Source organism: Anolis carolinensis, chromosome X (assembly GCF_035594765.1).
Source record: "Anolis carolinensis isolate JA03-04 chromosome X, rAnoCar3.1.pri, whole genome shotgun sequence".
Taxonomy (NCBI): Eukaryota; Metazoa; Chordata; class Lepidosauria; order Squamata; family Dactyloidae; genus Anolis; species Anolis carolinensis.
In genome coordinates this window covers 5,279,515-5,307,388 of record NC_085847.1, presented here as the reverse complement: position 1 = coordinate 5,307,388, position 27,874 = coordinate 5,279,515, and the positions used below count along the sequence as shown (strand labels likewise).

Here is a 27,874-nt window from a genome sequence, read left to right as displayed (position 1 = left end):
TCTCTCCTGATGTTTGGCCTGAACCTGGGGAGGGGCGGGAGCGCTTGGGAACTGGCTTGGGATCTCCATCCCTCTCTCTCTCTCTCTCTCTCTCTCTCTCTCTCTCTCTCTCTCGCCCTCAGGTGGAGAACCCGGTCCAGGAGGGGGAGGAGCCGGAGACACCTCAATCTTGAATGTTGTTTCATCTTATTATTTTCTGCCCTCTTCTGATTGTTAGTGGAAGAGAGAAAGAGAAAATAAAGAAGGATTTCTGTCCTCAGTATTAGTCCAAGTTGCTTATCTCTTCCCACCTTCGAGCCTTTCAGATTCTTCCTTAATATTCCTGCTTTAAATACTCTTCCAGGCATGTTCAATCCGTCTCCTTCAAGTATTCCTTTTCCAGAAAAATTTATTTATTTATTATATGAAATGTATTTATTATATAAATATAATAAATGCAATATAAATATACTAATAATTAGTAACTATACTAAATATAATATGATATTATAATAACTATAATAAACAATAACAATATAATATGCTGATATTCAATATTTATGTTAATATTTTGTTTCTATTCTATTCCAGATATATATATATATATATATATATATATATATATATATATATATATAAAATACTAAATATATATATTAATTAATACACTCATAATAACTATAATAATATACTAAATGTCATGTAATAACAAATATATTAAATTTAATAATAATAATAATAACAATAATAACGTATAATACCACCAACCAAGGTGGACAGGGTCTTCTCGGTCCCGGTCGTGGCATCATTCTCCGTCAGGTAGAGTTCATCCAACGCTGGCATCTCTCTATGGACACACAACCGTAGATAGAATGGCCTTGCAGCTCCTAAGCCTGGCTGCTTCCCTGGGGATTCCCCTGATTGGCAGGAATCAATATTTTTCCAGGCCTATTTAATTGCTCATAGCCATCAACCATAGGTTCAGGCGAAACATCAGCAGAGAGTGCTGCTGTGGGGTTCATTTATTATTATTATTATTACTATTATAACTATAACTATTATTTTATTATTTATCTATGGATTCATTTATGTCTTTAATTACTCATGCCCATAAGCCATAAGGTTCAGGCGAAACGTCAGGAGAGAGTGCTGCCATGTTTTCATCTAAGACAGGAAACAATCAGGGCCAGCAAACACCTCCCAATCCGAGGATTCGTTCCTCCCCCCCCCCCCCCCCGCCCCAGGCAGGAAGCAGCCAGGCTATGAAGCTGCAAGGCTATTCAGACCCTGATCTCTCTCTCTCATCTCAACTCCGGGCTCCGCGCCTTCCTCCCTCCTTCCGGCGGACTCAAAGGGCGGAGCTTCCGTTTCCCAGGCACCCTGGGAGTCGTAGTCCGTGGGCGAGGACCGCGGGAATATCACTAAAGGGAGCCGGACGTTGCTGGATTAAATCCACACTGCCATATATTCCAGTTCAAAGGGGAAAATGTGGGACTTCCTGCCTTGATATTCTGCGTTATATAGCTACAGTAGAGCCTCACTTATCCAAGACTCGCTTATCCAAGGTTCTGGATTATCCAATGCATTTTTGTAGTCAATTTTTTCAATATATTGTGATATTTTGGTGCTAAATTCGTAAATACAGTAATTACAACATAACATCACTGCGTATTGAACTACTTTTTCTGTCCAATTTGTTGCATAACATGATGTTTTGGTGCTTGATTTGTAAAATCATAACCTAATTTGATGTTTAATAAGCTTTTCCTTAATCCCTCCTTATTATCCAAGATATTTGCTTATCCAAGGTTCTGCTGGCCCGTTTAGCTTGGATAAGTGAGACTCTACTGTATGTGGAAGGGCTGAGGCCACAGTGCCATATATTCCAATTCAAAGAAGAAAATGTGAGATTTTCTGCCTTGATATTCAGGGGGCCCTTCCAGACAGCCCTGTATCCCAGAATATCAAGGCAGAAAATCCCACATTATCTGAGTGTGGAAGGGCCCTCAGATAACCCAGTTCAAAGCAGATAATGTGGGATTTTCTGCCTTGGTATTCTGAGATATAGGGCTGTCTGGAAGGGCCCTAGGTTATATGGCAGCGTGGAGTCCACACTGCCATATATTCCAGTTCAAAGCAGATCTTGTGGGATTTCCTGCCTTGATATTTTGGGTTACATGACTGTGTGGAGGGGCCCTGAGTCCACACTGCCATATATTCCAGTTGTAGCACTTTCAACTTCCTTCATGTTTACAAGTCTCACTTAGCACACTTTTGCCCAGTTGATTTTATGATTTCATTGCTGTGTTTTAACTTGTGTTTTACTAATGATTGTGACTTTATTTTGTCTTTTTAATTTTCATTTGTGCATTTTTCGGTATTGATATTATTGTAGGTTTGTTTTGTATTTGTAAGCCGCCCCGAGTCCCCCTGGGGAGATGAAGGCGGGATATAAAAATAAAATTATATTATTATCACAACAACATTGTATGACACAGCAAACAAGATAGATATGCTGGATTTCGTGGATTACAGTAGAGTCTCACTTATCCAAGCTAAACAGGCCGGCAGAAGCTTGGATAAGCAAATATCTTGGATAATAAGGAGGGATTAAGGAAAAGCCTAAAGAAAAAGGTAAAGGTTTCCCCTGACTCTGGGGGTTGGTGCTCATCTCCATTTCTAAGCCGAAGAGCCGGCGTTGTCTGTAGACACCTCCAAGGTCATGTAGCCATTGGCATGACTGCATGGAGCACCGTTACCTTCCCGCCAGAGCGATACCTATTGATCTACTCACATTGGCATGTTTTCAAACTGCTAGGCTGGCAGGAGCTGGAGCTAACAGTGGGTGCTCACTTCATTCCCTGGATTTGAACCTGGGACCTTTCGGTCTGCAAGTTCAGCAGCTCAGCGCTTTAACACACTGAGCCACCAGGGCTCCTTAGTAAAAGCCTATTAAACATCAAATTAGGTCATGATTTTACAAATTAAGCACCAAAACATCATGTTATGCAACAAATTTGACAGAAAATGTAGTTCAATACGCAGTAATGTTATGTTGCAGTTACTGTATTTACGAATTTAGCACCAAAATATCCTGATATATTGAAAACATTGACTACAAAAATGGCTTGGATAATCCAGAAGCTTGGATAAGCGAGGCTTGGATAAGTGAGACTTTACCGTATTCAAAGCAGAAAATGTGGGATTTCCTGCTTTGTTATTCTTGTTGTCGACCGCGTTTTAGGGGATCGGGCCCTTAAGGAGAGACCCGATCCGGTCCTGAGAGAACGAACCTTGGCGGAGCCAATAGGAAAATATGAGCCGCAATACAACCTGAAGCCGAAATGAAGAAGGTCCACCAAAGTTGAAGGAAAATCCGCCAAGGAGTCTTTATTGAGCAATTCAGCTGAAGAGGACTCTAGTAGCGATCATTCAGTCTACTAGGGTACCACATAATCAAAATAAAGCCATATTTATACAAAATTTCAGTCTGACAGCCCTTTGAATTTCCCGCCCCGCTCCCCCCGCCCATCTGATCATTGATAGGCTAGAAGGTTGAACGAGGCGGGCTTTCGTTTCCCGCCTTGCTCCGTTGGCCCAATAGGAAGCTACCTTTTGTCTCTACTCGGGCCAATCAGGAAAGAGAAGGCGGGAGTTATTGAAACAATGGGGTGACAGGGCAGGAACTGTCGGATTAAGACCTGCTAGACCGATTTCTAAAGGGATTAATGGCAGCAATCAAGGGTGTCCGGGTTTCTGTCACGTATACAGATTTCAGATATGCCTTGGGGTGTCAGAGATGGAAGCAAAGATGGGTGGTGATGAGCCATATTGACAGGCTCTGCAGGGCGCCTTCCTGAGGTGTCCTGGTTTTTCCTTTGGGTGAGATATGACAATGTTTGCCTTGGGGCGAATCACCTTTAGGTCAATACTCCGAATTCGGCAACTCAAGCCCTATATTGTCCATGCAATCTGAATTTGATTGGGTTTAGCGGTGGCAGATTATCCTTTTGTTTTTGGGAAGGGAAGCCTGGGTCATAGGAACTGGGATAACTTCTGGGGTTCAGGTTGAGTTCAAAATATTTCCTATTTGATTTCATGACTTGGCAATTATATGAAATAAAATGAAAAATAAAATAAAGTTGGAATATAAACCCTGCTGGGAAAAATACATATTTTCCGGGGATCCCAAAGAGTACAAATACATATAGGCAGACAGATAGATTTCATGGAAATAAGGGAGAATCCATAAAAGTGAGTTACATTGCCTAAAGGGGAATCATGAATGATATAAACAATTGAAAATATTTGATAAGAACGAAGTTCATAACATCTGGAGAACCCAGCATGGAAATTCATAAAAGTGGAGTTTTAGCAGCATGATTTTACAATTCATGAAGTTGTTATCTCTTGCCTCAGAGTGCAGGGATAATCCACAGTAAACTCAAGTAAAAAGTCTCAATCACCTTCTACTATAAATATATGGAATATAGAACATAAAGTCTTGATTTTTGAACTATCTTTTACAAAGTCCTGGGGGGGAGGGTGGTCACCTCGATCACATTCTGGGTTATATAGCTATGTGGAAGGGCCCTGTGATATAAACCAGTTTAATGTGGATTTGAGACAGTTGTATGGAAGGGGACTGAGGCGAGAAAGGCCTGGGGACAGCGGCCTTTTCTTCCTTCCATGCAGGCGGAGAGCGCCTCCTTGCCTGCGGCGTGAGCGAGGCGAGAAAGAGGCGCGAAGAGCCGGGCCCTCCCCCTCTCTACCTCGGAGGCAGCCACGTGACACGGAGGCCGCCCCTCCCGCCCCTCCCCCCCCCCCGCGCTGTTGGCCCGTTTGTGAGCGCGCGCGGGCCTCTGTGACGTCAGGCCTGCGTGGCCCCCGCGCGCACGCCCCGCCCCCCTTTCCCCCTTCTTTTTTTTTTACTGCTATTTGAACCCTCGCGCTTCCGCCATCTTCCTCAGCCGAGGGAGAAAAGAGCGAGAGCGAAGACCGAGCGGAGAGAGGAAGAAAGAACGAAGCCTCGGCAAGGTAACTCCGGGCGAGTCTAGATTGAGAGAGAGGGACGCGGGGAGGCGCTGACTGGCTGCCTGCTGAGGCGCCTCAGGGCAGCGCCAGGCGAGCATGCGAGGCGCCTGCTTAGGCCCACGAGCGCGAGGAGGGTGCGTGTCCCTGCCTGTGGAGGTTCCCGCGCGGCTGAGGCGGCCGTTGGAGCGGCGGTTGAGGGGGGGGGGGGAGCGGCCGCGCCTCGCCTCAGAGTCTCCGTTGGCGCGGGAAGGGGAAGAAGCAGCGGCTCCACCTGAGGGGATCTCTGGCAAACAGCGTAGGTGGGTGGTTCCTCTCTGAGGCCATCACAGTGTCCCTCCGGCGCATTGTTTGCGCCCCGCGATTGTGCTGAGCCATTCTGGGCCCGGGGGGGGGGGGGGGAGGAGAGAGAGGCGAGGCTTTGGCAAGGGTGGGGCGCCATTGGCTGCTCCGGCGCACACTTCCTGCCCCGCGCCCCGGATGCAGAGGCCGCCACGCGCCTTTTGGGGAGCTCGGAGGAACTGGGCCTTTCTCTCCGATCACGCCTCTTTCCTTCTTCCCTCCCTCCCTTCCTCGTTCCTCTCCAGACGCAGCATGGCCGCCCCGCAAGGAGAACCCCAAGTCCAGTTTAAGGTAAGTCCTCTTTCCCCGGAGGCCTCTTTCCTTTCATAGATTCCTTATACAAAAAAATAAATAAAGAATCTTCCCCACCCACAACTTTTTTCCCCCTCTTTGATGGCGTTGGAGGGGATCCCTGTGGCGCGTGGCTTCTTCCTTTGTTCGCCTAGCAATCCGCAGGAACCTTAGGCACACAATTTTACATCCCTAGATCCCAGAATATCAAAGCAGAAACTCCCACAATAACTGTTTAGAACTGCATTATCCGAGTCCACATGTAAGGCCCTTCCACACAGCCCTAAATCCCAGAATATCAAAGCAGAAAATCTCACAATAACTGTTTAGAACTGCGTTATTCGAGTCCACATTTAAGGCCCTTCCACACAGCCCTATATCCCAGAATATCAAAGTAGAAAATCCCAAAATAACTGTTTAGAACTGCATTATCCAAGTCCACATTTAAGGCCCTTCTACACAGCCCTAGATCCCAGAATATCAAAGCAGAAAAATCTCACAATAACTGTTTAGAACTGCGTTATCCAAGTCCACATTTAAGGCCCTTCCACACAGCCCTAGATCCCAGAATATCAAAGCAGAAAATCTCACAATAACTGTTTAGAACTGCGTTATCCAAGTCCACATTTAAGGCCCATCCCCACAGCCCTAGAGCCCAGAACATCAAGGTAGAAAATCCCACAATATCTGCTTTGAACTAACTTGTCTGAATAGTCCACACTCAGATAATGTGGGATTTTCTGCCTTCATATTCTGGGATATAGGGCAGTGTGGAAGGGCCCTTAGAAAAGGAGAAAAAAAGCTTTGTAAATGTTGCCAATGTTTTATGGTTTAATGTGGTTTTAATAGTTGTGATTTAAAGCTACATGTTTGTTATTGCCGATTCTTCATTTTGGTAGTTCACATATATGTTCAGCATTTAATTTTTGCCATGCTTATGTTGGAAACCGCTTTGAGTCCCCCCAGGGATATTCACAGAGAAACGCAGTAAATAAATAAATAGAAATACAGTAAACAAATAAATTCTAAGTCCCCTTCCACATAGCTCTATAGAATCTACATTGAAATGGATTTTATGACGATGATGTTATTTTATATCCCGCTTTTTCTCTCCAAACTGAGGACCCTTCCCCACAGCCCTGTATCCCAGAATACCAAGGCAGAAAATCCCACATCTGAGTATGGACTCTGATAACCCAATTCAAAGCAAATATTGTGGGATTTTCTGCCTTGATATTCTGGGTTATAGGGCTGCGTGGAATGGCCCTGAGGCTCAAAGCGGCTCCCAATTGAAAGCATTGCTGTACAACTTTAAATATACAAATAAACAAGGATTAAAACCAGTATAAAACATCGGTCAAAGCATACGAAATCACAGCAGCCCCTGAGGTTTTTTAATACCTTTAAAAGCCTGCCTGAATAAAAAAGTTTAAACCTGCCGCCAAAAGGACAGCAGGGAAGACAGGGCCATTCTGGCTTCCCTGGGCAGGGAGTTCTAGAGTCTAGTGTGGCAGCGTGGATTCAGAAAATCCAGGGCCCTTCCACACAGCCCTGTATCTCACAATATCAAGGCCAAAATCCCACATTATCTGAGTATGGACTCAGATAACCCAGTTCAAAGCAGATTTTGTGGGATTTTCTGCCTTGATATTCTGGGATACAGGGCTATGTGGAAGGGCCCCCAGTTCAAAGCTGGTATTGTGGGTTATCTGTTTTGATAGTCTGGGTTATATGGCCGTGTGGAAGGACCCAAAGTCTGTTAAGGATCAGAAGAAAGGTCCACCTAGTTGCATTAAATTTAACTTTCAGGTAAGCAAAGGCAGCATTGTACTTTTGGACTTTGTGGCTGTCTGGTTTGATTTTTATTGGTAGTGTGATATATATATATTTGTATCCTACTATGTGTATCACACACTACGAATAAAAAATCAAACTAGATAGCCATATATTTGTATCCCACTATGTAGCTGCCTATTTAGCATTGTGAGCTCCCATCTGTCAGCTCCAGCTTCCCATGCGGAGACATGAGAGAAGCCTCCGACATGATGGTAAAATTTCCGGGCATCCCCTGGGCAACTTCCTTTCAGACAGCCAATTCTGTCACACCAGAAGCGACTTGCTATTTCTCAAGTCACTCCTGACACGAAAAAAAATCCCACTATGTAACATGATTTTTGTTCCTGGGTTATAAACTGTCATTTCCTAATTGGTCCTATCATTAAAACATGACAAAAGTGTATTAAACTGCAAAAACATTTTGGTGGGACATCCCACTAAAGCACATTTGGCTCAGTTTTTTCAATGAATATCCCATAAAGTCTCTCGGCCAATTCAACCTAACTTATGGCAGCCACAAAAACAAAGTTTCTGGAGTAGAACAACTTTCAAAGTAGGGACCGCACAATTAAATGGAAAATAACACTGTCAAACCAGAAACAGAAAATGTTTCACATGTTGTTACATGGTGTTATTTCAAACAATAAGACGGTGACTTTAAATTACAAGTCTATTAGTTTACATTATTTGTTACATTTTTGTCCTGTTTTCCTCCATTGAGCTGAATGTGCCACATACATGTGACTGTCCTTTCTCCCCCACCCCCCATTATATCCAAATATTGTGTTATTCAACTCAAAGTAAAGGTGTATTGAGGTTTGAAAATAGTGGACTTACAAACCTACCTTGCTGACACCGTGAAGTTCCAGGGCCCTTCCACACAGCCATATAACACAGAATATCAAGGCAGAAAATCTCACAGTATCTGCTTTGTACTGGATTATTTGAGTCCACTATTTTCAAACTTCAATACACCTTTACTTTGAGTTGAATAACACAATATTTGGATTCCAAAGCAGAAACTGTGGGATTTTATTTTGCTGTGAAAGAGGCCCCAGTTTCATCTAAAAAGTTGTTGAATATAACTTGAAACCCCTTAGAATGAAATATAAAGAAAATTAGCAAAAAGGCTTTACAGAACCTATCTTGTTTGTAACTTGGGGACTCCCTGCAAAATATTATTATATCCCTACTTTTCTCTCTTGATCAAGACCCAAAGCAGTGTACTCGTGTCTTTCACCTGGCTTTCCTTTTGGATAGATTTGAGTATGGTTGGATTAATTTAGTTGTCTTGGCACTTCTTAACTTGAATGGCAATTTGAATCTTAAGTTCCCTGACACCATATAGCACCTACACTACACTGACCGAGGAAATGTTTCCATTAATCTGGGAGATGGATAGAAAACAATCTTGGCATAGGATGCATTTTTTCAAAATGTCAATTTCTGAAATTGCTTTTCAACAGCTTGTTTTGGTTGGTGATGGTGGTACTGGTAAAACTACATTTGTAAAGCGCCACTTGACTGGTGAATTTGAGAAGAAATATGTAGGTAAGTTGATCTCAGTACTTAAAACCTTCAAAGAACTCTTTTTTCATATAATCATATAAGTAAAATACATTGGCTTTTTATTCTAGAAATTTGGATGATGTTCTAGGAATTTGTGTCTGGCCATTCTAAAAAAAAAGGGGGGGTCCCAACCTTCAGGAGTCTGTAAATCTGTACATTCCTGTGTAGTATCGTCTATTTTTCAGGTGTTTAGAGCTTTGAATATTATATGATTAAATGTCCAAAAGCTTCGGATTGTTCAATAGGGGTTTATCGCCTGTAGTAATGGGAGAGGGATAGAAGAAAAGAGCAGGTGAGGAAAATGTTTGAGGAAGCTTTTAAGTGATGCATAGTAAGGGCATCTTAATATGTTGTGAATAAAATGAAACAAGCCCAGTCTATGTGAAAATGGCATATGGATAGATTTAAAAAAAAATAAAGGTTAGCTAAGCATGTTAGTACCACTTACCTGCATTGTTACACATATTGGTGTTCCAATTGATTACTGCATTTTTATGCAGCCCACCAACCAATATTTTATGTAATTTCAGCTACTCTGGGTGTTGAAGTCCATCCTCTGGTGTTCCATACTAACAGAGGTCCGATTAAATTTAATGTGTGGGACACAGCTGGGCAAGAAAAATTTGGGGGTCTGCGAGATGGCTATTACATCCAAGGTAAGTTGTCCTGGAGTGCTGTTTTCAAAAAAAAAAAAAAACAGCCATATGTTGCTATCCAAGAGAATCAAATGTCTAAATCATTTGTTCCAAAGTATAGTTGTCAGCCAATTGGATTTGTAAAAGTTTGAAGTCACAGCATGCTGAATATAAACTTCGAATATTGCGGAAGCTAAAATTTTGAGTTCTTAAAATTCAACTGTGGTAAAGGTTTTCTGGCATTTGTAAAGTAACACGTGATGGGTTGTTGAATCTGCTTCTTTATCAAAAATTGAATTTGGCAGTTGTACATTATGAGTTGTATTGACATTAATAACTCCAAAACATTTAACTTTCAGCTCAATGTGCCATCATAATGTTTGATGTGACATCAAGAGTTACATACAAGAACGTACCCAACTGGCATAGAGATCTGGTACGGGTGTGTGAGAACATCCCCATAGTTTTGTGTGGCAACAAAGTGGATATCAAGGACAGAAAAGTCAAAGCAAAATCGATTGTTTTTCACCGGAAGAAGAATTTGCAGGTGAGATAATAGGATTTTCTTTAGTGATATTTCTTTAAAATAGAAGGTGTAAGCAAGAAGATAGTTGTTGCTTTTTTGGCAGAAGTAAATGCTTTTGCTCCTTGGTTTCTAATCCCAGAATATATCACATTTCTTCCATGTATTGTTTACATTGTGCACATTCATATACTTTGGATATTGAAGACTGCAATGTAGGGACAGAATTCAATAAATAATTGTAAACCTGTTTTTCTGGATTTCTAAAATAACAATTATAGTTTGTACAGTTGAACTAAAATATTATCTATAATAAATGTAGGTTTGAATTTTCTGGTGAAACCATGAACAAGTGTTCAAGAAATATGGTAGAATGATGTACAATCTGTGTGCCTGTCTACCTGTGGCTATATAAGCAATTTCATAAAGTTTTCTTAGGCAAGGATTCCTCAGAGGCAATTCTGCCAGTTCCTTCCTCTGAAATAGAGCCTACAGGAATCAGATACTTGTTGGCAGCCTCCCATCCATGTACTAATTCAGGGCCAACCCTGCTTAGCTTCCAAGATCAGACTTTAGGGGAATAAATCTATGTGTGAAGAGCACATTTTATCTCTAAGGATGAGACCTCATATCTGGTGTGATTTGCAGTTAAGAAAGCCTCATACCATAATCAAACTTCTGCTTTTGAAGGTGTTCAAAAACTTTAAATTATTTTACTGACAGAGTTCTCTTTGCTTTTGCCTCCTCTCCTTCTCTGTAGTATTATGATATTTCAGCCAAGAGTAACTACAACTTTGAGAAGCCTTTTCTCTGGCTGGCAAGAAAGCTGATTGGAGATCCCAACTTGGAATTTGTTGCCATGCCTGCTCTTGCACCACCTGAAGTTGTTATGGATCCAGCACTGGCAGCACAATATGAGCAGGATTTACAGGTATATAGCTCATAAAGTATCTGGCATAGCTACCTGTTGGCTGCCATGGCTCCTTCAATGTTACTAAACTTTCCTTTTTCTCTTTTTTAGATTGCTCAGACCACTGCACTGCCAGATGAAGATGATGACCTGTAAGATAGTGAAGCTGGAGCCCAGCATCAGAAGTCTAGTTTTATAGGCAACTGTTCTGTCATGTCAGTGGTGCAGCGTGTTTGCCACTTTATTATTCTAGCTGAGCATAACATGTGCTTTAATCTTTGGGATGCTGAAAAAGAGAGAATGGGCTTTGGAGTGAATGTGGCAGTTTAAATAAAATTCCTTCATTTTGGACCTGCATATTTAGCTGTTTTGGACTGCAATTTGCTCTTATTTGAGTTACAAATCTATTGCAGTCACGGCACAGTATTCAGTGGTAAAACCTGTTTGTTACTGTCATTCCCATTCCTTTTCGTTTAGATCATAATAAAGTTGTGTTTCAAATATTCAATAAAGTGTCTCTTTGTCATTCAAGCTTGGTTATTTGGAACCCATAAAGCCTGCGCCTAACTTGGGAGTTTTAACAAAATGAGTTATGAACCTAGTGAAGCTAAATTCACATCAAAGAAGCTGTTCTAATTGGATGTAAACTGGTTGTCTTACATTGAAGTGATTTTTCTCTAGTATAAACAATTCTCACATAGGTCTTAATTTAGCAAGTTTGTGTGACAGTTTGGTCTACCAATAGTAGTACTATCCTAGGCAATGACCCATAATTTTCCTGGAGTTGAGTTAAATGCTAGAGCCAATATCTGTTAAAGGTACTACTGTTTTTCAATTATTTAACCTAAGTGGAATGGAGAAAGAATTGGGTGTCTTTAGTGTATCGGTAGTATCAATCCTCATTCTTTAGACAATCTCCCAGTGGTTTCGTATAGATACTGAATAGCATAGTGGACTGAACTAAGCCCTGAGGAAAACCAGACCAGTGACGGGAATTTTCTGAGCTTCACCACCTGGATTCATGCTTCATGGAAAAAATGGAAACGTACTGCTTCCCAATTACATCCAAACAGAGTCCCAGAAGGATACTATGGTCAATGATCAAAAGCTGCTGAGAGGCCCAGCAAAATGAACTGGGACACAATATGTTTCTGACCAGGTCCCAGTGAATGACAACTAAAGCCATTTCCCATAAACTGGATCAAAAAATAATTTATATGAATCAATAGGTATATGTAGCGTTGGCTGCAAACAATTGTTCCTGTACTGCTTCATAGGGAAAATATTAAAAAGTTAAACCCTACATCCAGAATGAAGGCAAAATATACAAAGTGATATACCAGATACATAATAATTTATTGGGTTTCTGTGAGTTTTCTGGGCAGTATGGGCATGTTCCAGTTGGGTTACAGAATAATTAAAACAAAGATTGCAAAAACACTACAGATACACATATTAAAACTCATTTCTATAAAAGCTACATATTAAAACTTATTTCTACAACATACATATTAAAATGCACAAAATAGAGATTGAACAAAGGACATACATTCAAAATTCATGCTTAAAGACTGGGTAGGCCTGCCGGAAGAGATACAGTAGAGTCTCACTTATCCAACACTCGCTTATCCAGCGTTCTGGATTATCCAACGCATTTTTGTAGTGAATGCTTTCAATATATTGTGATATTTTGGTGCTAAATTCATAAATACAGTAATTACTACATAGCATTACTGCGTATTGAACTACTTTTCCTGCCAAATTTGTTGTCTAACATGATGTTTTGGTGCTTCATTTGTAAAATCATAACCTAATTTGATGTTTAATAGGCTTTTCCTTAATGCCTCCTTATTATCCAACATATTTGCTTATCCAACATTCTGCCGGCCCGTTTATGTTGGATAAGTGAGACTCTACTGTAGGTCTTTACATGGTTTTTAAATTCTGACAGTTCATTTAGCTGTTCTTATATAGCTCATAAATATAATATAGCTGTATATACTTTGTGTAGACACTGAGCATGCTTGGTCCTCACAAGCTAATTTATGTTCCCTAGTTTGGGCTCAGTGTTCAGTCTCTTGCTTGTCAATTTAAGGCTATCCTTATTAGTGCATAGCTTAGTTTTTTTCCACCTTGGTAACATTTTGTTCCCAAAACATGACAAGGAGCAGTTGAGTGTTTGAATAGTAGTAAATGCTGAAGCGCAGCCCCAAAATGGCAGTCTGAAAAAGCGAATTATATTATGATCTGTGTGAACTGGCATCTTATTCCTGCCACAGTGCAGGCGGTGTCTGATACACTGCAGCTAAAATTTCCAGCTTTTTTTGGAATTGCCTTATGAAGAATATTGCCGGTTCGCAAGAACCCCACACGGTGGTGCTGTGGCTCTATGCAACATCTAGCCTGCCTTGTCACTCCAGTGCAGCCCTTCTTCAATTTAACTTGGCTCATTGTTTTAGAAGCCACACTGGATGGCTTAGAACAGGAAGGAAGAAAGAACCCCCCAAATCCCTTACTTTATTAAGGTGTATTAGACATGGCACAGATATGCCGATTAGCTTCTTATGAGGTCAAATGTCCACTTTCTTCCATACTACAGGTTACAAAAGCTTTGTAGGTTTGCTCTTAAGTTGAATTTGTATGTAAGTTGGAACAGGGATTTTTTTAGTTTTCCCATGACATTAAGTCTAGTCGTGTCCGACTCTGGGGGTTGGTGCTTATCTCCATTTCTAAGCCCAAGAGCTTATCCAATGTAAACGGGCTGGCAGAACGCTGGATAAGCGAATATGTTGGATAATAAGGAGAGATTAAGGAAAAGCCTATTAAACATCAAATTAGGTTATGGTTTTCAAATTAAGCACCAAAACATCATGTTATACAACAAATTTGACAGAAAAAGTAGTTCAATACGCAGTAATGCTACGTAGTAATTACTGTATTTACGAATTTAGCACCAAAATATCACGATGTATTGAAAACATTGACTACAAAAATGCGTTGGATAATCCAGAACGTTGGATAAGCGAATATGTTGGATAATAAGGAGAGATTAAGGAAAAGCCTATTAAACATCAAATTCGGTTATGGTTTTACAAATGAAGCACCAAAACATCATGTTATACAACAAATCTGACTGAAAAAGTAGTTCAATATACAGTAATGCTACATAGTAATTAGTGTATTTACGAATTTAGTACCAAAGTATCACGATGTATTGAAAACATTGTCTACAAAAATGTGTTGGATAACCCAGAATGTTGGATAAGCGAGTCTTGGATAAGTGAGACTCTACTGTATATGGCAGTGTGGACTCAGATAACCCAGTTCAAAGCAGATCTTGTGGGATGTTCTGCCTTGATATTCTGGGTTCTATGGCTGTGTGGAAGAGCCCTGAGTCTACACTGCCATCTAATCGAGAACTGGGCTTTTTGAGGGCCCTGTCCACACAGCCACAGAACCCAGAATATCAAGGCTTTGAACTGGGCTATTTGAGGCCCCTTCCCCACAGCTGTATAAAACCACCTTGAACTGGATGACAGGGCAAGTGTGGACTCAAATCACCTATCCGCGAGAGTCCAGTGCGCATTTTTTTTCCACGGGTTTGTGACGAATCTGCCGAAGCGGGCGGGAAAAGAGGCGTGGCTTCTTCCTCCGGGGAGAAGAAGAGACTTCCGGCGTCTCCTTCCAAGCAGCCGGAAATGAGCCCCGCGCCATTTTGTTGCGGGCCAATGGCGCGGCTGAGGGGGCGGGCGGGCAGTCGGCGGGCGGGCCGGAGCGCGTGAGGAGAGCCAAAGGAGGGAGGCACGCACGCACGCACGCGGGGGAGCGCGCGCCTTGCCTCGCCTCGCCTTGCAGCCCGAAGGAAGGACCTTTTCGGCCGGCCATGTACGTGGGTCGCTCGGGCGGCGGGGCCGAGGGCGGGCCGGCGCCGCGGACCATCTTGTCGGGCGGCGGCGTCGGCGTCGTCGTCGGGGCGCTTTCCCCCTCGGCCTCGGCTCCGAGCGGCGGCGGCGGCGGCGGGAGCGGCAACGGCGGGAGCGGCGCGCGCGCGGAGCTGCTGGTCTTCGGCTACGCCTGCAAGCTGTTCCGGGACGACGAGAAGGCTCTGGCGCAGGAGCAAGGCCGCCACCTCATCCCATGGATGGGAGACGCTTCGATCATGATCGATAGGTCGGTGCAAGCCAACTCCCCGCCCGCCTGCCGCGCGCTTCTGTTTGAGATTGTGTGTCTTTGCCCTTCTCTCTCTCTCTCTCTCTCTCTCTCTCTCGCTCCCTCCAGGGGTTGGGTGGCGGGAAGGGCGCCGAATCGAGGGCCTTCTGCCAAGCAGGGCCGGGGGGCCTTTGGGGCCAATGCCAGGGCCTGTGCCAAGCCTCGGCCCGCCCTCCAGCTGGTTTGGACTTGGACTTGAAGCCCAAAACACTTGGAGGGAGGGCCGAAGTTGGCCCAGGCCTGCTCTGTGAGGTGTTCATTGAGAAACCAGAGTTCAATGTACTGCAGGATATAGAATCATATAGAATCATAGAGTTGGAAGAGACCTCATGAGCCATCCAGGCCAACCCCCTGCCAAGAAGGGAGATGTTGACAAGCTGGAAACGGCAACTAAAATGATCAAGGGTCTGGAGAACAAACCGTATGAGGAGTGGCTTAAAGAGCTGGGTATCTTTAGCCTGCAGAAGAGAAGGCTGAGAGGAGACATGATAACCATATATATTGTGGAGCCTCCGGTGGCCTAGGGGATAAAAGCCTCATGACTTGAAGGTTGGGTTGCTGACCTGAAAGCTGCCAGGTTCGAATCCCACCACTCTCAGCTCCCTCTCTCAGCTCTAGCTCCATGCGGGGACATGAGAGAAGCCTCCCACAAGGATGGTAAAACATGGGGCGTCCCCTGGGTAACCTCCTTGCTGACGGCCAACTCTCTCACTCCAGAAGCAACTCCGGTTGCTCCTGACACGAGAAAAAAAAAGCTATATACAAACATGTGAGGGGAAGTCATAGGGAGGAGGGAGCAAGCTTGTTTTCTGCTGCCCTGCAGACTAGGACACAGAACAGTGGCTTCAAACTATAGGAAAGGAGATTCCACCTGAACATCAGGAAGAACTTCCTCACCGTGAGAGCTGTTTGGCAATGAACTCTCTGCCCCAGACTGTGGTGAAGGCTCCTTCTTTGGAGGCTTTTAAGCAGAGGCTGGATGGCCATCTGTCGGGGGGTGCTTCGAATGAGATTTTCCTGCTTCTTGCAGGGGGTTGGACTGGATGGCCCATGAGGTCTCTTCCAACTCTACGATTCTATGATCTATGATTCTATAAGAAGCAGGTAATCGTATTCAAAGCACCCCTGACAAATGGCCATCCAGCCTCTGCTTAAAAACCTCCACCAGACTTAGCAAAATGTTGTTGTTTTTTTTCAGTTTAATACACTGTTTCCATGCTTTTGTAAAAATGATAGAAAGGTAAAGGTTTCCCCTGATGTTAAGTTCAGTCGTGTCTGACTCTGGGGGTTGGTGCTCATCTCCATTTCTAAGCTGAAGAGCCGGCATTGTCCGTAGACATCTCCAAGGTCATGTGGCCATTGGCATGACAGCATGGAGCGCTGTTACCTTCCTGCCGGAGCGGTACCTATTGATCTACTCACATTGGCATGTTTTTGAACTGCTAGGCTGGAAAAGCTGGGGCTAACAGCGGGCGCTCACTCTACTCCCGGGATTTGAACCTGGGACCTTTTGGTCCGCAAGTTCAGCAACTCAGCACTTTAACACACTGTGCCACCAGGGGCCCAAAAATGATAGAACCAATGAGGAAATGGCATTGATCCGTCCCGAACAAAAATTGTGTTACATAATGTAACGTGAGAAAGTCAGCCCAGAGGGTTATCTGGTCCACATCTGTGTGCTCTAAACAATCAGCTGTTTCTCTGGGTGCGTCTACTACACTAGGCATGGGCAAACTTGGCCCCTCCAGGCATTTTGGATTTCAACTCACACCATTCCTAACAGCCCCTGGTCCTTTCCGTTTCCCCCTCAGACACTTAAGTGGAAAAGGAAGGGGCCTGAGGCAGTTAGGAATGGTGGAAGCTGAAGTCCATAACATCTGGAGGAGCACAGATTGTGTTGGACACCACTTGAACTGCCCTGGCGCAATGCTATGAAATTTGTAATTTGGGGAGGCACCTTCACTCTTTGGCATAGATGGCTACATCAAAAGGTTTAATGAAACCACAACTCCCATGATTCTTGTAGCTCAATCCGTGCATCATTGAGCCCATGGCAGCTAAAGCGGTGTCCCGTGTAGATGCCAACAAGTAGGCCATGGTTGTTGTTTCTTTATCGTGTCAGAAGCCACTTGAGAACATGCTGCATGCTGCTTCTGGTGTTAGAGAATTGGCCGTTTACAAAGACGTTGCCTAGGGGATGCTGGGATGTGCTAGAGCTGACAGACGGTAGCTCATCCCATCTTGTGGATTCGAACTGGCAACCTTCAGGCCAGGAGTTCAGCCACCACAAAGGTTTACCCATTGCGCCACCATGGCTCTAGGCCATGGTGACAGCACCATACTATTCTCAGCTTCCCCAAACTGCAATGGAGGATGTAGTTCTGTGTATATTTACCTGGAAGGAGGTGCTTCCTTAGATATCCTGGCACTTTTTTCTGAGCAAACAAGCACAGAATTAGGCAAAACAGCATACTGTGAGTGCTTCTTGGTTTGTGGCGTTTTTTAGCAGCATTAATATAGGCAGCTTTGGCGTGAATGCGGGATCGTCTGTGTTCTCTCTTGGCTAGCACATACCTAAATCTAGCACCAGCTTTCAAGGATAACAATTTTATATGGCGTACGATTGTGGCTTTGACTCCATTGTCATTTTACCCCTATTTGAGAGGGCAAGAGGTGTGTGGCTGTGTGTAGAAAAATAAAGTATGACCCTTTTATCTGGAGGATAGGATCAGCATTTTTCTTTACCCATGTGTGATAAAATAAGTCCTACCTAAGGTAGTGATAGGTCTCTAGTGAATCCCCACCAGGCAGAAAGATCAGAGTTTCTATCTATCAAATAAATACATAAATTTAAAATTATTTAAAATGGTTCAATGAGCATATGAAACCACTACGGTACATATTAAAAGCAGTCAGTGCATACTTTAACGTTCACAATTTGAAAATCACTTAGATAGGCCAGCCAGGGGAGAATGTTCTTTCCTGCTGTTTTAAACTCAGATAGCATATCCAGCTAACGATCCTTGTTCTACAATCTTGATGCAGTTATAATGACATGTAGTCACACTAAATCCATAATGTTCTACTGCACTCCTCATTTTATTTGCTCTAACAGACCGACATGGCCACCTCTCTAGAATTCGTTTTGATGGTGATAACAGATGCACCATTGCAGAAAATTTGGGGAATGGATCAAAGGGGCAATTGCTTCATTCCTGTATCTTTATGTAAAGACACAGGAATGCATCTGGCAAAAAAATTGGCAGCTTTTGAAGTTGAATATCCAAGGCTTCTTTCTAGACGGCTTGGCCTCTGGCCCCATTGTGCTCCCTCCCCGCTGGCAGAGGGTCACTGGAATATTGGGCCCCTCCCCCTTGTAGGAGTGGGGTTTATGTGTGTTGGGGACTGGAGTAATCTCCTTTTCAAACCAAACGTCATAATGGCTCCTCTTAAGAACTAAAGGATGACTAATGTTTTCTATATGCACACACATCCATATACATTAACCCCTGAGGAAGAACAAAATATTTCATTGGTTTTTCCTTTGCAGTCCAGATGGGTTTAAAATTAGGTCATCCTGGCCTGCAACTTCCATTATGAATTGTTTTGAGAGTAATTTTCTATAGCAGTTCTCCAGAATTTTACATATTCTGTTCAAATGTTGACAGGTTGATGGATTGTGTAATTTAGCCATGTGTTGTTACACTGCAGTAGACACATCCCTATCATTTTAAAGTTTTTCTCCACTATAATATTTCATTTGACATGTTTCAAGGATATGTGGGTGACGCCTTTGTAATTAACCCGGTAAGAAGAACTTAGATCAGGCTTTAAGGTCTCTCAGCATGCTTCGTGGTGAATACAGACTTCAATCAGAGATTCTTTGCTGCCTAATATTCAAAATACCGTAGTTGTATTATTTTTGGTGCATTTAGGCCCAATGTGTATAACAGGAAATCCTAAGCCACCTGCTACTAATGATTCTGCCAAAGTAGTTTATTTTTACTTTATATATCTACCCATCTGTTCATCGTAAAATCAGAATCTTGTAGTGATGTGTGACTTCCTGGAACCTGCCTTTTTTCACAGTATTTAGGTAATATGTTCCTTAGGTCTCAGTCAAAGGTATTTGACTGAGATTTGGCCCTCCATTTGTTTTGGACTCCAACTCCCAGAAGCCCTAGCCAGCTTGTCCAGTGGTCTGGAATTCTGGGAACTGAACTTCAAAACACACGGAGGGCCACAAGTTTGACGCCACTGGTGTAGGTAGTGCTCTATTTTAAACGAAACCCCTTTTCCTTTGTTTGTGTAATTGTTTGTTTGCTTTTGTGATTTGTTTAGCTGACTCTGTGATAACCCCTAAGACCCAAACTTCCCTCGAGGGATGGATAGTGTTTACTGATGGCTATGTAGTTTGCTAATGGTTAGGTAGGGATTGTCAGTGAGGCTGAAATGATGTTATTTCAAATAGTGATTAAGTCTTTAAAGCACTCAGTGCAAATAGAGTCTAAAGGGCTTTGGTTTGAAAAGGGGTATGCGGTATATTGTAAGAGTTTGCTCCTTCCATTGTTGCCTCACCTAAGCCATGTAAGTTGATAAGATTGCAGGCTCCAAATTGAGAGCTATTTTTGTGTTGGAATACATATGCATGACATGATAACACTCTTGAGGTTGGACAAAGCATAAGGTATTTTATTTTTAGTAGCACCTTTTAACTGTTCTTTTAACAGTTATTTTAATACAGAAAAGTGCTACTGATGCCAAGTGGTAAAGGTCTTCCTGGATACATGATCAAATGAGTTGTTTTTCGTTCCAGAATTAATAGAGAGCTAGCGTGGTGTAGTGGTTTGAGCACTGGGCTATGACTCTTTCCAAATCCCTGCTCAGCCATGGCAAAGCCACTGAGTGATCTTGGGCAAGTCACACACCCTCAGCCCTCTCAAAACAAATGTTGCCAAGAAAAGCCAGTGATAGGCCGCCGTAAGTCGGAAATGGCTTGAAGGCACACAACAAGAATTAATACTAAAATTATTGGAGAGCTTTACTTTAGGCTTACCAGATTGAGTAACAGTTTAAATATAAATGTCTTATATTTTTCTTCATTGCATCATTTTGTTGTCAAACAAAAACCTAACACAATTTTTCAGTCTTTAATGTGCCACAAGACCATTTTATGTTTTTCTGTAAACTTTCAGTTCAGAGCAGGGGTGTGTGAAAGGGAAGTTTACAGACTGCAATGAATCTGCTGCAAAAAATGGTGCGAGCAAATTCTACATATATCTATGATCTTTAAACAATCTACATTTGTAAATTAAGGAGGTTTAAGAGATATACACTAAACACATTACAAAACTGGGCATACAGGTGGAGGCTACTGGTACCTCATTTTCCAGCCCTGTACTAATCTCTGTCTTTAGACTGATATATATTTACCCTGAGCAATTTTTGTTTTCTGGAGGAGTGGAATTGGCACCGGTTTGTTCAATGCCAGTAAAATACTTTTTGATTAGTAGGGTTGCCCTTGGAATAACAATTTTGGGTTACTTTAGTATTGATCCAACAAGCCTTTCATTCATACTTTGTATTCAGGGTCCTTCCCAGAGCGATAGAATTTACTGTTGCTATTGTGCCAGCACACTTTTTCTTGGTCACAAAAAAAGGATGGAACTATTGACCCTGTTCATTAAATCAAATTGAATTTGCGCATATAATGAATCCAAATCCAATTTGTATATTTGTGGCACTCTTAACTTTAAAAACTATGTTTTCCTAAGGGAGATTTTAAGAGTGATTCTAATCTGCCAAAGGTGAATACGTTAACAGTTGCGTAACAAGTACAAATAAATTACATATTTGTGAGGGAGCCTATGCATCCCAACATTATTGTTGCAACTTCTGTAGAGAACCTCCTTAAATTGCACATATATTACTGTACCTATACATGTTTGTCTCTCTATCACATAACCCAGCACTTCTTTCCTCAGCCACATGGCTAGGGGCCGAGCCTAGCCATCATTTTACCTCCAATGGACGCAAGTTTCTTTGGTGAAGATTTCTCCTGAGAGTTCAAGACTAGCAGAAAGACGCGAGGAAATTGCGACCGTTTGGTTCTTACGGATAGGTATTTATGTATTTGGGTTTGTGTAAATGTAAGCTATTTGCCTTTGCAAAAAAAATATTTTGGCAGTGGTGTTGAATGGTTGAACCATAGACGGTAAGAGCTATAAAAGAATTGGTTCCTCTTTAACTATTAAGATATTTTTGCCTTTAACTGTATTAGTCTTTAAGGGGGAATTGAGGCTTCTCTTTAAAAGGAGGTGGGTGAGACATAATTAGTCAGACTGATTTACCCTTAATTTAACATATGAAATCATATTATCAAATTATATGTGGTAAGTATTTCTGTAATGGCAGAAACAAGAGCCCAAAGTTCTTTTCATTGACCATCTTTTTCATGTTGCAGGTATGATGGGCGTGGTCACCTGCATGACCTTTCTGAATATGATGCTGAATATTCCACATGGAACAGAGATTACCAATTATCGGAAGAGGAGGCTAGAATAGAAGCCCTCTGTGATGAAGAGAGGTATTTAGCCTTGCGTACAGACTTGCTTGAGGAGGAGGCAAGGCAAGGTATTGCTCAAGGACAACTTCCTGAGTTAGAACATTTTGAATTGCAAATTTATAATAACTTTTTAAATTAAAAAATGTTCCCACTCATTTTATACTTACTCTTTCTGATATTATTTTGACAGTACCCAGTGGATTCGAAAAACAAGCGTCTTTGCGTATCTGAGAGGACCTCAGGATAGTTTATATGTAGAGCCACACAGAAATTGCCCAAGTTTTGAGGGCAGGCTGAGAATTGAGACACTTTTAACTGTTCTTCTTTAACAGTATTGTATCAACGAAAACTTCATGTTTTATTCTATGTTATAAGCAGAAATGACTCTTAAGACATCTTGGCAGGAGGAAAAGGATCATCCATACTGATTCTCTTTTCTGCCCCCTTGGACTGGCAAAAGTCTCAGTGCTTACAGATGGCCACCCATGGGGTGAATTTACTGTAATATTTGTGCTTGAATGTTAGGTTCACACCATAATATATTTCAAAGAAACTTGTAACTAAAACCATTTCCTTTCCTAATTGAATTTTACCTTTCTGTTGAAGAGGAAGAATATAAGAGGCTGAGTGAAGCTTTGGCCGAAGATGATACCTATAATGCAGTGGGGTTCACGTATAGCAGTGATTATTATGATCCTTCAGAACCCACTGAGGAAGAAGAGCAGCCTTCAAGAGGAAAAGGTAGATATTGTGTGGAATAACTGAAAGTAAAAACATTTCTTCTGAAAAAGTACTTTCCTGCTTACATGAGAACTGTATTGGTTGTGCCATCTGAGCAAATCACAGTTAATAAATAAGTTATTAAATAAAATAAAAATTTGGGGGTAGCATAAAAGTACATTGCCAGAAAATTTGATGGTCAAATATTAGGATATTTATATTATTGTTTGTGTACTGTGTTTAAATTGCAAGATTAGTTGTGAGTTACAGCCTATCTTCTAATTTATAGTTTCTGCAATGAAGATAGAAAATTTGGAAGAAAACGAAGAACCTTTTATTGCTCCCTTGGGTTTGAATGTACCTTCTGATGTGGAACTGGTAAGTGTGTGTGTATGTATGTGGATATATAGTCACCCCTCCACATTTGTGGCGGTTAGGGCCACAGGATCTTTGTGAAAGTGAAAAATCACAAATTTATAATTTGTTAATATTTATTCATGGAAGAACAACCCTCTAAAAATTTGTAGGTTTTCCAGCTTGAAGCTGACCATAGAATTGCATTGAAGAATGTAGAGATTCATAGAGAGGTGTTCTCTCTAGAAATCTCTTGATCCTTCAGCATGAATGGAGGATGTTGAAAATAGAGTCACACGGGAAGACGTAGATATTCCAAAAGAGGACATTTAAAATCAAATTTTGAATAAACAAAACTGCAAATGTAGAAGGACAAATATATGTATGTAAACTCAGTATCTCAGCTATACTATTTTAAAGAGGTAAATTTAAGACAATTCCCTTCCAATCTATATTTGCCACAATGGGGTGAGGTGGGGATCTTAATTGGATGAACTGAATTCTGTAAAAATTAAGATGTATACTTCTTTTCTCTTTTTGCCATAGCCACCAACAGCTAAAATGCATGCGATCATCGAACGGACTGCAAATTTTGTCTGCAAGCAGGGGGCCCAATTTGAGATTATGTTGAAAGCAAAACAAGCCCGAAACTCTCAGTTTGACTTTCTGCGGTTTGACCACTACCTCAACCCTTACTACAAATTTATTCAGAAAGCTATAAAGGAGGGACGGTATGCTACGTCTGCACAAAAGAAGAAAGATGAGAAAAGAAGTAAGTAAATGATACACAGCAGTTGCAGTCCACATTGTCTAGTAATACAGTACATCCCATTCACCACACTGGCTGGCCAAATGATTCTGCAAAGTGTTCAATGACATACACAATTAAAATTTAAGTTAGCTTATCACCAGCATAGGAAATCATTAAATCTACCCTGTTTTAAAGCGATCTCTGCCTATACGGGAGAGTCAACATGGTGTAATGATTTGTACATTTGATTATAACTCTGTATTTTCTGTATTCAAGAGCTAAGTGAAGCGATTATATATAGAAAATAGTAGAAAATAGTGTGGCAACTCATGGCATGGAATTTTGTTTAGATGCAAGGCAATTTCAGTATCTTCTAAAATTCTTGAAGGTACAGGGTAATACAATACTGACTGTTTTCTACTATAAAAAGCTTTCTGACCCTTACATAGTAATTCTAAATCATGAATTGAAACACTTAAGATATGAAGCCAAGGAATGTGTTTGATCTCTGTTGCATAACCTATACATTTCTTTAGCTATTGATGCATTAAAAATGATGTCTTGAAAAATTCTGAAAGCCACACCTTTCCATGTCACTCTGAAAGAAATTACAACCATGACATTTTCCCCATAGATATAAATGAAGATGCAGATAAAGATGATGCTGATGAAGATGATGGTGATAACTATCTGCACCCAAGCCTCTTTGCGTCTAAAAAGCACAATAGACTCGAAGAGCTCATGAAGGTATTTAGCCAAGAATTGTATATAGTATTGCATCATATATATTTTTGTAAATGAACATCTCAGCTGCTGGTATTTAGGCAGCAAGAGGCTCCACAAACATCTTGTAGGATTTTTTTTTTTTGGCTTGGATTGACAGCACATTGTGTCATCAGTAATAGGCACAAATATTACAATTTCTTAAATTCCCAAGTCGTTTTGCATGTAGCTTGAGCAATGCTGTTTAGGAAACTTAATGTCAGTCCTTGGAAGCTATAGGACACAAAGCAGGCTCACACAGGCAATTCCGTGGAAACACTTTATTGATATCCTTCTTGCCAAGATGAAAACAAAACAACTAACTGAGACCCGCCCAAAACCCAGCATATCAAACAACTACTTCTCCCTGGCCCCCCTTCCACGTTCCCACCTGTCAACATTCCTTTCCCAGGCTCGAAGACCAGAGCATGTCACAAATCAATCCTCCCAGCCAGATGGCTCTTATCAGTTAGGCCATTCCCACCTCAATTGGCTCTGGCAGGATGGGAACAGATCAGTTTGGTGTGAATGCTGGGCCGATCACATCCTGACAAGTAAGTCCCAAAGCCAAGTATAGATTGTAAAATGTTAATTGTGGTTTTTAAAATCTTGGCCAGTATTTCCTAACTGCCACCAGAAACAGCTTCATTTTTATAGTGGCATCTCCACTATAGTTAAACTTTCATTGTGGTGAGGAATGTCATTGCAGAGTCAAGCCCAAAGAGAAGAGGCTTCTTAATTTGATGATAAGAAACCTCTCTATAGAGGGTTTTTGAAGGCATTTGGGGACAAGAAAAATGATTTTTTTTATAGTAGGTGCATTAGCTGAGGGGCACCCCCTTGCATTCCACAATTGTTCTAAAATGTAAGTTTGTTTATTTATTTATTTATTTATTTGCTACGTTTATATGCCGCCCTTCTCACCCCAAAGGGGACTCAGAGAGGCTTACATATTAAATTTACATACAATATTATATTAGCATAGTACAGTACTAGTAATAAATTACTATATTGTACTGTATCAATATATTGTAATATTATTAGTAATATTGCATGTAAAATATAATATACAATTAATATTATTATATTGTATTATTAGTATTGTATCGTATTAGAATATAATATGAATATTATATGTATATGCAATATGTTATAATTATTATATATTATTGTAAATTATATTGTGTGTGTATACACACACACACACACACACATATGTGTGTGTTATTGGCATGCATCACACAAGACTGGCTGTGCAGTTTAAAGTGCCGTATTAATGAGGAATAACAGTTTAGGTGTACAGCGTTTGTCTCTGTTCAGCAACCCCATCTGTACAAAACGTTTTGAAATTCATTTCCAGATACATACTTGAAATTGCCCTGCAATCTTTTAAAACACAGCTGATAAACTAGGGCTAGAAAATGTGTAATGTGAGAGGAAATCAACGTCTGATATCTGCGTATGTTTTTCCCCTTGCAGCCTTTAAAGGTGGTGGATCCCGATCATCCACTGGCAGTGCTTGTTCGCAAGACGCAGGCTGAAAATAATTTGGCTGCCTCTCAGTCAGCGGAAGGAGCAACTGTTCCATCATCTCAAATAGAATATTCTTCAGATTGTAAGTGCATTACAATAAGAGGGTTAATAATGTAAAAGGATTTTTATTTATAAATAAAACCTGTAAGAAGCAGTATTACCGATTTTCCATCCTGGCATGTCCTGTTTGCTTATAAACTAGCTCCCCCTCCTTCCTACATCCAATCTGCAAGGGCTGAGCTATGGCAATCAATTGTTCCTCAACAGTTTATGCAAGTTGCATTTTTTTTCTGGTGCACAATTTGGACCGACTGTATTCACAATTCTGAAAGTGTATTACACACAAAATAAGCTATTACAAACTTATTCTTAATTATGTTGGTGCTAATCCATGAAATATGTAGTATTTGAAGGGCATATCCTGACATTGATATTTGCAGCATTTTAATGTTTTAATGATTTATATAGGGTTTTAATGGAATGTTTTATATTGTATTTGATGGTCTGGCTTTTGTGTATTTGTTTGTTTGTCTTGCATGCAAAAGACCTATGGTCTAAGCATTAAATAAATTTGCATATATATAACTTATTCGACTTTCCAGCTTCTCAGTCCTTTTTATCTGGTCCTAAAGAGATTAAATCTACAGTAGAGTCTCATCCAAGCCTCGCTTATCCAAGCTTCTGGATTATCCAAGCCATTTTTGTAGTCAATGTTTTCAATATGTCGTGATATTTTGGTGCTAAATTCGTAAATACAGTAATACATAACATTACTGCGTACTGAACTACTTTTTCTCTCAAATTTGTTGTATAACATGATGTTTTGGTGCTTAATTTGTAAAATCATAACCTAATTTGATGTTTAATAGGCTTTTCCTTAATTCCTCCTTATTATCCAACATATTCGCTTATCCAAGCTTCTGCCGGCCCGTTTAGCTTGGATAAGTGAGACTCTACTGTACTTCCTATTACCACTTCCTAATTTTAATTAAGCAAATGTGATTTTAATTTACTTTAAAGGAGATGCCAAAATGAATTGATGGATGAAAGAAATATGGTTTGGATTCTTTTCATGTATCCTTGCCACCTCATTTACCTAAGTGCTGTTTACACTTGGATTCAGTTTCATTTCAATTAGTTTTTTTGATAGAAAGTGATGTTCCGAAGAGTTGATATCTGTGTTGTTGTGTGTGTTTTCTTTTGAGTCCACAAGGCACTAATTATAAAACTTTTTTTTTTGTAGCAACCATGGCAGCCATGTATTACAGTTATTACATGTTACCAGATGGAAGCTATTGTCTCGCTCCTCCACCCCCGGGAATTGACATGGCCACTTACTACAGTGCTCTGCCAGCAGGAGTAACTGTGTCTAGCACTACAGGAGTAGCCACAATAACTGCACCTCCACCTCCTGGCACTATACCACCACAATCCTCCGAGGCAGCTGATGAAAGTCGTGGAGGAATATCTGCCACGACTTCATCAACAAGGTATAATGATTTAAGTCTTTGCATATATATATATATATATATATATATATATATATATATATATATATATATATATATTTGCAATTGAGTGTAAATAAACTACCTACAATAAACTACCCCAAATGAACGTGCTGATTCATGGTCATGAATATGAATGGAAAGAAACATGATTCAATGTTAATACTTATTAGTGTCTTCTACACAGTGTGCTCTTGAGCTGTTTCAGGCCTGTTGGAAGGCCTATTCTCAAAACCAGGAGTTTCTGGTTTTCAAAAAAAGGGCCTTAGGTCTAAATCACATTGGAGAAGGGGGAAATTTTAATTTTAATTGCTCATCTCCACCAGCCCACAGAGTACAAAAGGACCTTTTCAATT

At 41.1% G+C, this 27,874-nt stretch overlaps 2 protein-coding genes across 3 annotated transcripts in view; both read left to right on the top strand.

Moving 5' to 3' along the window:
- The first annotated feature begins 4,860 nt into the window (after window positions 1-4,860).
- Window positions 4,861-11,642, top strand: ran (RAN, member RAS oncogene family). Its single transcript, XM_062958723.1, has 7 exons — window positions 4,861-5,016; window positions 5,598-5,643; window positions 8,946-9,030; window positions 9,579-9,704; window positions 10,043-10,230; window positions 10,967-11,137; window positions 11,228-11,642. The coding sequence occupies exons 2-7, from the start codon at window positions 5,605-5,607 to the stop codon at window positions 11,270-11,272; spliced, it is 654 nt and encodes a 217-aa protein (XP_062814793.1). The 5' UTR covers window positions 4,861-5,016; window positions 5,598-5,604; the 3' UTR covers window positions 11,273-11,642.
- Window positions 11,643-14,837: 3,195 nt separating this feature from the next.
- The window catches only part of sfswap (splicing factor SWAP), a 35,091-nt gene continuing 22,054 nt past the window's right edge, over window positions 14,838-27,874 (top strand). The window contains exons 1-8 of one of the 2 annotated variants that reach the window (XM_008119039.3): window positions 14,838-15,286; window positions 21,789-21,958; window positions 22,497-22,631; window positions 22,900-22,988; window positions 23,511-23,736; window positions 24,350-24,462; window positions 25,957-26,092; window positions 27,254-27,500. In XM_008119039.3, the coding sequence (XP_008117246.2) occupies window positions 15,000-15,286; window positions 21,789-21,958; window positions 22,497-22,631; window positions 22,900-22,988; window positions 23,511-23,736; window positions 24,350-24,462; window positions 25,957-26,092; window positions 27,254-27,500 (1,403 nt within the window). In that variant the 5' untranslated portion in view covers window positions 14,838-14,999. The other variant, XM_062958722.1, reaches the window with a different exon arrangement.

Bases quoted from the DNA above. Each gene is read 5' to 3' on its own strand.
- ran (XM_062958723.1), top strand. From the start codon at position 5,605: ATGGCCGCCCCGCAAGGAGAACCCCAAGTCCAGTTTAAG. The intron at 10,231-10,966 runs GTGAGATAATAG...CCTTCTCTGTAG, and splicing joins ACCGGAAGAAGAATTTGCAG to TATTATGATATTTCAGCCAA. The intron at 11,138-11,227 runs GTATATAGCTCA...TCTCTTTTTTAG, and splicing joins AATATGAGCAGGATTTACAG to ATTGCTCAGACCACTGCACT.